At 35.1% G+C, this 10,600-nt stretch overlaps 2 protein-coding genes across 3 annotated transcripts; both read right to left on the bottom strand.

Moving 5' to 3' along the window:
- On the bottom strand, window positions 1-6,656 carry LOC142524907 (uncharacterized). 2 transcript variants are annotated; one of them, XM_075629066.1, is made up of 15 exons: window positions 6,526-6,656; window positions 5,654-5,842; window positions 5,436-5,547; window positions 5,254-5,364; window positions 4,674-4,778; window positions 4,135-4,218; window positions 3,929-4,044; window positions 3,110-3,211; window positions 2,897-3,010; window positions 2,739-2,792; window positions 2,411-2,477; window positions 2,220-2,273; window positions 1,941-2,015; window positions 607-642; window positions 1-327 (listed from the first exon to the last, which is right to left on the bottom strand). In XM_075629066.1, the coding sequence occupies exons 2-15, from the start codon at window positions 5,671-5,673 to the stop codon at window positions 235-237; spliced, it is 1,143 nt and encodes a 380-aa protein (XP_075485181.1). In that variant the 5' UTR covers window positions 5,674-5,842; window positions 6,526-6,656; the 3' UTR covers window positions 1-234. The 2 variants fall into 2 exon arrangements, with proteins under 2 accessions (XP_075485181.1, XP_075485185.1); XM_075629070.1 differs by having other exon boundaries at window positions 6,516-6,641.
- A 1,162-nt stretch (window positions 6,657-7,818) lies between these two features.
- On the bottom strand, window positions 7,819-8,777 carry LOC142537265 (uncharacterized). The gene has a single exon (XM_075642814.1). The coding sequence runs from the start codon at window positions 8,711-8,713 to the stop codon at window positions 7,973-7,975; it is 741 nt and encodes a 246-aa protein (XP_075498929.1). The 5' UTR covers window positions 8,714-8,777; the 3' UTR covers window positions 7,819-7,972.
- Window positions 8,778-10,600: the final 1,823 nt, after the last annotated feature.

Raw genomic sequence — 10,600 nt, 5'->3', positions numbered from 1 at the left:
AAGGGAAATCTAATTAGTTATTCATACTCATCAGGGAACACAAAACCTGAGTGAACCTCAGTATTTTCCTAACAAAAAACCTACAGTAGCATCTAACTGCATTTGTACACTACTTGTAACTAAATTGACCTACATAAAGCCCAAACACTGCTCGGGCCAATATGAGGAAATCGGAAGAAGATGTAGGAGGAGAAGCAAAGAAATGTACAGAAAAAATCATTATCAGACCATAATTTAACTTTTTTCGTGATGTGCAAAATATGCCTTCTCCGCATCAGCAAGGCGATCTTGAAACAATGCCCATTCCTTCTTGCATCTCTCTCGTACCTCAGAAAAAGACAAATATATCAGCCAAGATATAAAATATCTATACACCCGAAACCAAAATCAACATGTTTTCAGTGTTTTTTAGACTATTATATGTAGGTTTCAAATGAACATAAACGAGTTATGAAAAGTTGAAGGATGTAGACAAGGTTACAAAATTACTAATTTACTATCTTAATACGACAGTAGATGAGATAGTCTTGCTAGTAACATAGTTAAGAGGAAAATGAAAAAAAATGACACTACAGAAAGATGAGTCATAGTTTAGGATATGCATACCCCTTGCCATGGAGCTTTCCCACGATCAGACTTTCCCTGGAAATTTATGAGGAAGTTTGGATTAAGTGAAAAAAATTCAGCAAAAAATTTAGCTCACAAGAAAAATAAGCAAATCGTGGATAGGAAAGAAACATGGAACGAAAACAATAACATGTATAATTATGTGTAATATAATTCCATGACCATAATGTCATCTACATTTATTGTCGAACAAAAACAATAAGGAAGATGCTACGAAATGATTGAGGGATAACATGGTACTATTGTTAAATAAAGAACCTAGCAAAGGGGAAAGCAGCAATGGCATCAGAGCGAAAAATTAACAGGAAAAACAAACAGAAAAATTGAACGAAAATTACTATCTAACCTTCTATAAAGAAGAATACTGATAACTAGCTTTCCCACGATGCATTTGATTCGTGAAAAGAGCTTTTTAAAAATCAATGGATGTTTCAAGATGATAATAGTATGGAATAAAAAAGGAACAGTGTTGCCTGCTGTGCTTGAATCTGGCCGGATGTGAAATATGAATCTATAGTGGGAAGCCATATGGCACCAAAGGGACAGTGGAAATGAATTGTTTACTGTATTCTGGGTACCGCGCAGGCTTCAACGAATTTGAGGACATTGTGTGATGCTGTACATTGAGTCATTGCCATAACCACAATGGAAATTGAATTTTGGATTGAATTAAAAGAAATCAGGAGCAAGATGTGCCATGGGAAGTTCTAATGAGCAAAAAACTTGAACGAAAAAATTGTACCCAGGATACAATGACAATCAAATTTTGGATTGAATTGAAAGAAATCAGGAGAAAGATGTGCCACGGGAAGTTCTAATGAGCAAAAAATTAAAGGAAAAAGATGTACTCAGGATAATTCTTTGCCATTAGGATGAACAAATTATATGGTAGACAATCCTATGCCCGTTAAATAGTAACAGAGCCCTAGTATCAAGAGTGAATTGAGCAAGCAAACCAGCAACCTCCCTTAAAAAAAGAAAATAGCGAGTTTTACACCTAGTAATCCATTCGATCACCCCACCAAAAGATGGTTCCTTATCTGTTGTCGATGTTCATCAGAATTTGACAATCCAATAAATAACACCAAGACACATGCAGATTTAGTCCTTAAATTGAACGTGACTAAAAGCTGCATGGATTGGCTTTTTTATTTCAATAATCTTATGTGCAAATAAAGTCAAAAACCTAGGTTACAATCCCCAAACCCAAAATAAAATAAGCAATATGGAGCATGACTAAAGTTCGATGAATCATGTATTCAGAAAACTATGAGAAAAAAGTTATGCAGCAAATATAGCTAGTGATTACTAACCTGACTTCCAAGTGATGGAATAGTTTGGTGTACAATCCACTGTGCATCAACAACCCCGATTTTTTCATGCGAAGGCTACAGGGACAAACAAACACTGATGATTATAAGTTCCCCCATGACACCATGGGCCTCCAAGAAATAGTAATAAATAAGCAATATGCTTGAAAACTTGAAATGCCATTCTTTTCCATATGGTCTCCTCAATGTTTTTGGGGAGAGTCGGGGGGGGGGTTGGGGGGGGTGGGGGAGAGTGGGCGTGTGAGGGAGAGAGACACTGACTTCCACACATCTTCTTAATGCGAAGTCCAATCCCCATCCATGAACCAAATCATTCTGCAAACAAATAAATAAAAAAGTCATTGATGAACAACAGGCTGAAACATAACTATCAAGCAACAAAGAAGTGAAGTTAATAAATGAAGCAAGGCATGCAAAAACAAAAGCAGAGTAAAGCAAAATGAGACAGATACCTGAATCATATGCCAAACACATCTCCAAGCTTTACGAGAAAACACAGGAGCCATAATTTCCACAAAGCTGAGTCAAACCAACAGAGGAAGAAATAATTATTGTGCGCTAGGCAGGAGAGAGGAACAAAGTTTCAGATTTACCACAATATTAAGATCCAAATGTGAGTGTTTATCAATCTAGAGGTAAATTTAACTCTCAGAAGAACTTTGTAGCTCTATGTTCCCAAACATTGATTCTCTACAGTCTATATTATAGAACTTCAAAAATAATTTAAATAGACAGACACACACAAAATGAAAATCTCTAAATTAGAAAAGAGATTTTTACGCTGCGCATGGAGGCAAATATGGATCATTACACCAGCCAGATTCCTCTGCATCCCTGCTTATCAACATCAACCCATCTCTTATTTACAACTCAATTTACAAATGAAATGGGTGTGGGTGGTGGTAGGATGTCTTACGATAATCAGCCAATAAACCTACTTGTGTACTTCTCCATCACCTCTTCTCTTTGTCATTTGCCATGTCAACCCATTATTGGGCTCGAGACCAGGTTGAGAAATTTCCAAACCATGTTTCTCAACCAGTTCGATATACCTGCCAAGTAAAGAAGGCCCAAACCAGTTAGGGGAAACAAGCAATATACAAAATAAAAACAGAAATTGGAACCTATCAGTGGCTAAAAAACAAATTTACTTCTCAGCATTAAAGTGTTCAACTCCAAGATCTTCATCCCAGATGAAAATGTAATCATAAGCAGCTACAACATCTGGCTGCAAAAATCTCTTTGCATACCACCTACGAAACCAGAAACAAGGGCAAGTCATCAAATAAGGGGAAGGAAGTATTACTCGTAAAAATAAGATCACTCACAAGTTGAGACCTATATTCATTTGAAGGGTGATTCTTTTATTGGAGTTATATTAATCATATTGAGCGTTAGCTTGTTATGGTAGTTTTGTTTGGTCCTTCAGGAATCAGGTTAAAAAGAATAGTTTCTTTGAAGTTTCCAAGTAGTAAACCATCTCCCCTGAGGTTCAACGAATGTGCTACGGGATCCCCATTACATGGTTACTTTGTCACAATGAAGCCAAAAGATCAAGCTCCAAAGACTTCTATCCTCACTAATTGCCAAAATTGAACCTAAATATTACATGATACTTTGTCAATAGCTGATATAGAATGGATACTTTTTATTCTCAATTTCAGTCCAGAAGTCCATTATTCTCTAATTTGTCTTTTAATAGTTAATTCTCATCTTCATTAATGGAACGGTCCTGGTCCTGGATTTTCTGCCCTAGAGTCTGTCCAGAAGGAACAAGCAAATGAAGAATAAATAGTGCATGAAAGGTTAACAGGTATATGCCCATGTGTTCTAGTTTTAGTTTGTGACCATCAAAATTGTAACATAAGAAGTTTTGAATCACAAAGCATCATGCTTTCTCAGCTCTTATTACAATTAAGGCATAGAAAATAAAATATGGCTAGTCGCTGATAAGAATAATTGAACTTTACCATTTTGTTTGTTTTCTAACACTGACATGTATGGCATCTCGTGCCCACTCAAATTGATCCCATTCACTTGTCTGGCCATCATAATGGAAAAGTAAAATCTGAAAATCCTCAGAAAACTACAAAATAAGCGAAATCAATATAAGTGCAATGAAACTTCAAGAAAGAAAATCTATTTACGTGTTAACAGAATTATAATCAGTCTTAACCTTTTTCACAGCTGCATCTATATTGTTCTTTTGATTCAAACCAACCGTAAAAGTTACTAGGTACTTTGGCTTCCTTTTCAGATCCTGAAAGTTCCAGATTGTACCAATAAGCAAAGCCCAATACCATACACTCCATTAAATTTCTGACAACTAGAGTCTTTGGCTGTCCGATATAAGCAGACTTCTATAATAATGTTTATAAATGAAAATGAACATATCCACAGAAACAATGAAGCATACTTCACATCTGAGAAAAGATGACAAGAGTGATTCCAATCAACGAATAACAATATATACTATGAGCACGAAACCATTACGATGAAGTACTTTCACGACCAACTCAAAAACAACCTACATGAAATAGATGTACACAAATATGAATAATGAATAAACAATGCGTAAACGAGCGCGAATGAATAAGATCTATCATTAACATGTTACTGTGAAACTTGATACAGCATAAAAAAGTGATATTCTCTAAAGATAAACCTTTTGTTGGTCGCATAGCTATAACCATTTCAACACTCTTCAAACCTTACCTTACTAGGGTCACCCCATAATCTTCTCAGATAAAGGTCTGATTCCGAGACAACAATTCCAGGTGGTAAGGACTCCGCACCACGAGGATTTGTAGGAATATGGATCTGAAATACCAAAAACATGAAAAATGACACGTGTGATTAACACATGACTGTAACTCACATCAAACAAAACCAACAAAACCCAGTATATTAGGTACTGCAATTGTAATAGGGCCCCCAATCAGGAGAAATACTTGATCAAGAAAGACAAAAGACACCAAACTCCCTTAATAAGGGTAAGCATGCAGCAAACAAGTTCCACTTGTAAGATATAAATGAAAAGTACAAAATGACATGGGAATATGCCCAGAACCAATACATCTGCAAAGCTAAAAATCCTTATATTTACTGTTAATCTGTGGCCATTTTAAATGAGAATTTAAACCAATATCTGCCGAAAAAGCAACATTTGAAACCCTTCAAAAATAACTGCTCTCTTCCATTCATATCACAAAAAAGTGCACCACTGATCATTGATTGATGGTGAAAATGATGGAAATTTTTTACAACAGCTACACACAAAAGAAAAATGCAGTACCTTGGGTGTTAAAGGAGTACTACCAAGATTTTTGGGAAAACTACGAGTAGCAGAAAAACGATCACCAAGCGCTACATCAATAGAGGACCTTAAACTTGAGGGGAGATTAATCTGCCAACAAAAAATAGAAATCATGATAAACATCCTCCTTGGAGATTAGTTATGGAGGACCTGAGGCGTACCTTCGATAAAGAAACTGATGGAAATGAAACACCAACAAAATATCCAAGCACCATTCCCATTATGGTTGTTATCACGAGCCGGGAACTACCGTTTGACTTCTTCGCAAACCCACTGCACATATATAATGAAGAGAATGAAAATAAAAGGTAAGCAACCTACCAGCCTATCAACAATGATTCACTTTATTTTGTAAATCAAAAGAGGCAGCTTTGCAAACCTGCGATTTGGGGTTCCCATCAGGATAAAGAAAGCTGCTCTACTCAAATATCAGACTAGGAAGAGATCAATAAACATGAACAACTCTACACCGCATCTGTCACTTTCAAAACTTACTCCGCAGGGCACAAAACAACACAATATTACATCTGTCACTATCATAAATGAACTCTGCAGCACAAAAAATGCCCTGTAGAACACAATAAACAGGCACTATATTTAGAGCAAAACGACCCGTCCATGACTCAACCATCGTATCCTCATCGCTGGATCGATAATTCAATAAGATGAGCTTCACTAATTATTCAAAGCAATCAACACAGCTTTCTTGTGAAAAAGATAAAGCCAACTCTTACTATTATAATTCTACACTTATTTACAATATCCCCATGATGAACAATGAACGTAACCAAATTCAGAATAAAGTAGAAAATCAATTATCATGTAAGCAACCATTCCACCACCTACCAAAATCTGAAAACACCTTCCCACTCAAAAGGAATCAAAATAACTTATTCCTCGACACGTCAAAAACTTGAAAAAATGCAGCGATTAATGCAAGCACAAATCATAAAACAGAGGGGAAAAAAGTAAACAAAAATCATCAATATGAAGCGTCAGAATCAAGTTTACAAATTTAATTCACAATCTGAAGATTCCAGATTAAACAACAGCAAAAAAAATGCATTTATAATTCATGCCCCATCTGAAAGATCGATCGCCACAGTCCCCGAACGTAAAATGTAACAAAAATGCAAACAGAAAAGTTTTGAATAATAAATTTGTGTTATTTTATTAAAAAAAACAAAAATTTAAAATCCAGGTATTGCAGGAAGATGAATTAACAGACTAGCGATTCTTACAATTTCTCACCTGCCGCGTTAAGGAAATTGATGAGAGCCAATTGCGTGTTCTTGACGGATATCTGCTGTCTACACACCAATCCTGGAATGGAAATGAGAGTTTTTCATATGCTAATGAGGTGTATATGTATGTATGTACGTATATATATAAATAAGGTATAAACAACAAAATATGAAGATTATATATATTTGAGTAGCTTCAATATCTTAATTTGATTTAAAAGGTGTTTACCAACAAATTTATTTCCAGATTTTATTTCATTCCCTAAAATCATTAACATAATATATTATATTTAATTTTGCATTTGATCGATGGCTAATTATATGATAAACTTTTATTACGGCCGATGTTTCATCACAAACAATTATCACGATTCAAATCTCTTCAACTCGTAACACCACAAACAATTATTACGATTCAAATATTTTAACTTGCAACGCAAATTTCCTCCATCCCACCCGTTATACTGTTGTGTATGTCATGATAATTAAACACACCATGTTTACCAAAATTATGACGTTGGATACGTATTTAGAAAACATACGAAAAGATAATTAAATTATAGTATGACATCTTAAAAAGATATTTTTCTTTAAAAAAAAGGGAAAAAAAGCACAACTTTTTTAAAGGCTTTATCCACTTTGAGTTGTTTGAAACGTGGTGGAATATGGTGTGTCAGAATGCAAAGTGTCAAGCTTTAATGTACACATCCATCCTTGTCACGTAATATTTTTGAATTTATTATGTTGACCACTTGCCTGTAATTCACACATACCACACACACTGATAGATAATACTCACACTCTTGTTTAACTTGTGGGTCATACACGCTCCTTGAGTTTAAGGCAACATGATTTAGTGCTAATATATTTCTTATGTTCCAAAAGCATAGGCGGAGATTTGAGTATTCGATCGTCATGTCTTCGGGGCTTCACAATGCCAGTTAGGGCCACAAACAAATCGGAGACAATTCACTACTTTTTCAAACATGCTCGAAAATATTTGTTGAAAATGGACGATTTTAACTTTTTCTCAAACGGAAAAATAGAATACACAACTAAAATTGACAGTTTACAAACGATTTTGATTTCAACTTTTAATAATTATAATTCCTCTTTATTATGATTTGGATTAATATACTAAATATTACAATAAATTAATTAAAATATTTAATATTTAATTTTGTTACTTAAAAATAAAAAAAGAAGATAACTATTAAATTCAAAATCAAGCGAAAATATGACACCGTCGTTGAAGCTATAGCATTTGGATCAGCAAGTGATACATCGCACTCTTTCGTCAGATGACAAAAATTAATGAAGACCATGAGTGACGTAGGTTTATATACTTTCATATTATATTTATATATATATATATATATATATATATATATTATACTAATAATATACGAGATAGAAAAAAAACATGACAAATAAATAAAATAAAAACCTACGACCTAGTTTTTACTTGGGAGATAGGAAACATAGTTTGACACCGCTTTTGTCCCCTCGGCGATTGCATGCTTCCCTAGTTCCCCCGGCAGCACCAGCTTCACGGCCCCCTGAATCTCCCTCGACGACATTGTGCTGCGCCCGGAGTAATCCTTCAGCCTAGCCGCCGCCTCCGCCAACCTCTCGAACATATCCGACATCATGTTGTTTATGATCGTCATGGCTTTGGATGAAATGCCAATGTCCGGATGAACCTGTTTCATCACCTTCAACACGTACATCTTGTACCCTCCACGGCCCTCTCCGGCCAGCCGCCTTCTCTTCCTCCGCAGCTTCATTTTCTCTCCATCCCCGCGTTCTCTCTTTGTTTCTTTTTTCTTCTGATCTTGTGGAGGTGGCGGCGGCGGCGTGGGGATCACGTCTTCCGGCTCGGAGGCTGGCTGTGTTTCGTCTTCGTCCGGTTGGGTCGGTGGCTTTTCTCGAACGAGAATTTTTTCTTTCTCGGCGGCTGGCTGTGATTTTTCTTGAACGGGAATGGTTTTTAGTGCGGAGGATTTGACCGGAGTTCGAGGGAGAATCTCCACATTTTCATGAATATTCTGTTTGCTGGAACTAGAGATTAGCTCCACTTTATCATTCTCTCCATTCCCTTGCGGCGTTACCACCACTTCGATGGTTTCTTCCACCACTTTCTTGGACGTCACCACCGCTTTCACCGCCCTATTCGGCCGTTTCTTGGGTGCCATTCTTTTTATCCTTTTGTTATTACTATATTTTTTACAGCGGAATATAGTTGCAACAATCTTTTTACAGTTTTATAAACTTTCCTGAATTCATTCGATGAAGGTTGCCACGTGTGGACACGTGTTGAGGTATTTCAATTTAATGCTACGTGGTTAAAAGACGAAAACTCTGGAAGGTAAAAATCCTCATAGTTCCTCGTGTGTCCAAAATAAAGACAACTTTGGGATTAAAAATATAATTTCAAATAATAAATAAACTATTTTAAGTAAACAGTTCTTTGATTAATTAACCACAAAACATAACGAACCCTTGGATAGAGGTGGAATCAAGATGTTAGCAATTAGGATAAATTTTTGTGTGTTTTTTCGTTGGACGTCGAGCCCGTGTTTATTACTATTGTTAAGAATATCTATCATAGAGACAAAATAGTTTCTTGGTCTATTTTTGAATCTTCCAATATTGCCCTTGTGTAATATCAATATTATAATTTGGTTTTTATTTATTTTTAATTTCAACAAACATTTTTGTTTTTATTTTTTTAATTACAACAATTCAAATAGCACTTTAGTCCCTCGATAATTTGTCAAATTTCACTTTAGTCTCTCGATAATTATATATAAAAAAATATACACACACGCACCGCGTGTGCAAAGTAGCTAGTTAAAATAATATGGCCCAAACCTATACATTTAATCCTTAATATTAAGGCTATGTTTGGTGTGTATGATAGGATAACTAATTGGATTGATGACAAAACTTAAGTAAGGATATATAATTGGATTCTCAATCCTCCCAAAACAATGGGATGTCTTTTCACCCAAATAGGTTTTTTTTATCATGACCTTCTTGATTAATTGGACCAATAAAAAATGAGACAAACATGAGTTTAACAATCTATCCTTTGCTTATCACCCATACCAAACATACCCTTAGTAATAGAATAATCATGAAAGGAAACATGTCACATAATTCATTTTTTAATTATTCAAATATAAGAATTTAACAAAAAACGTGTGAGTTGTTATAAAGTAATCAAGATACCAATTTTTGTTGGGTTGTTGTGTTGTCTTAAAGTGTCGGAGACTCTCCAAAACATAACCTAATCAAAGTGTTGTTTGATGATTCTTCATTGAACAAGATTTCAGTTTCACGAAGTTTGCATCAATGGTTATTTGGTTATTATTGTTGGAGTAGGTTTCATGTGAAACGGTCTCACGAATCATTATCTGTGAGTCACGAATCATTATATGAAAGATGGTCTCACGAATCATTATCTGTGAAACGGGTCAACCCTACCGATATTCACAATAAAAAGTAATATTCTTAACATAAAAAGTAGTATTTTTCATGGATGACTCAAATAAGAAATCTGTTTCACAAACTACGATCTGTGAGACCGTTTCACACAAGTTGTTGCCTTATTGTTGATAGAAATTTAAGTTACACTTTGATCAATCACCGTGTTTAAGGGATTTAGCTTTATATTACTCATTAGTATTGCTTTCTGCCTATATATAAAAAATATTTTCTACCTGAAACTCACTTATATATAATTATTTGTGTCTTAATTTATTCACTTAAGATAACCGTGTGCTAAATCATTTATTCTCGTGCTTGTTGAGCGCGCACACACCTGTATCTGAATCGCACAGCCCATGTTTGCAATCAAATTTCTATATTTATAATAATCTTTGTCTTTTGTTTATTTTCTCTATTCAACTTTTGCAGCAGGTCCTTTATCTTCTAATTTTCAATTTCCTTTGAAAAGTGCGTACGTTGGTGTAATTTAGTCTTTATCTCCTAATCAATTTACTTTGAAAAAACTTGAAAAAATGTCCAAGTTTGCTCAAGTTCCAATCCTTTCGCTTATATTTCCTCGCTCTTGCTGT

Source organism: Primulina tabacum, chromosome 2, assembly GCF_025594145.1.
Source record: "Primulina tabacum isolate GXHZ01 chromosome 2, ASM2559414v2, whole genome shotgun sequence".
Lineage (NCBI taxonomy): Eukaryota > Viridiplantae > Streptophyta > Magnoliopsida > Lamiales > Gesneriaceae > Primulina > Primulina tabacum.
Note: the sequence above shows the minus strand (reverse complement) of the source record. Positions and strands in the feature narration are given on the sequence as shown.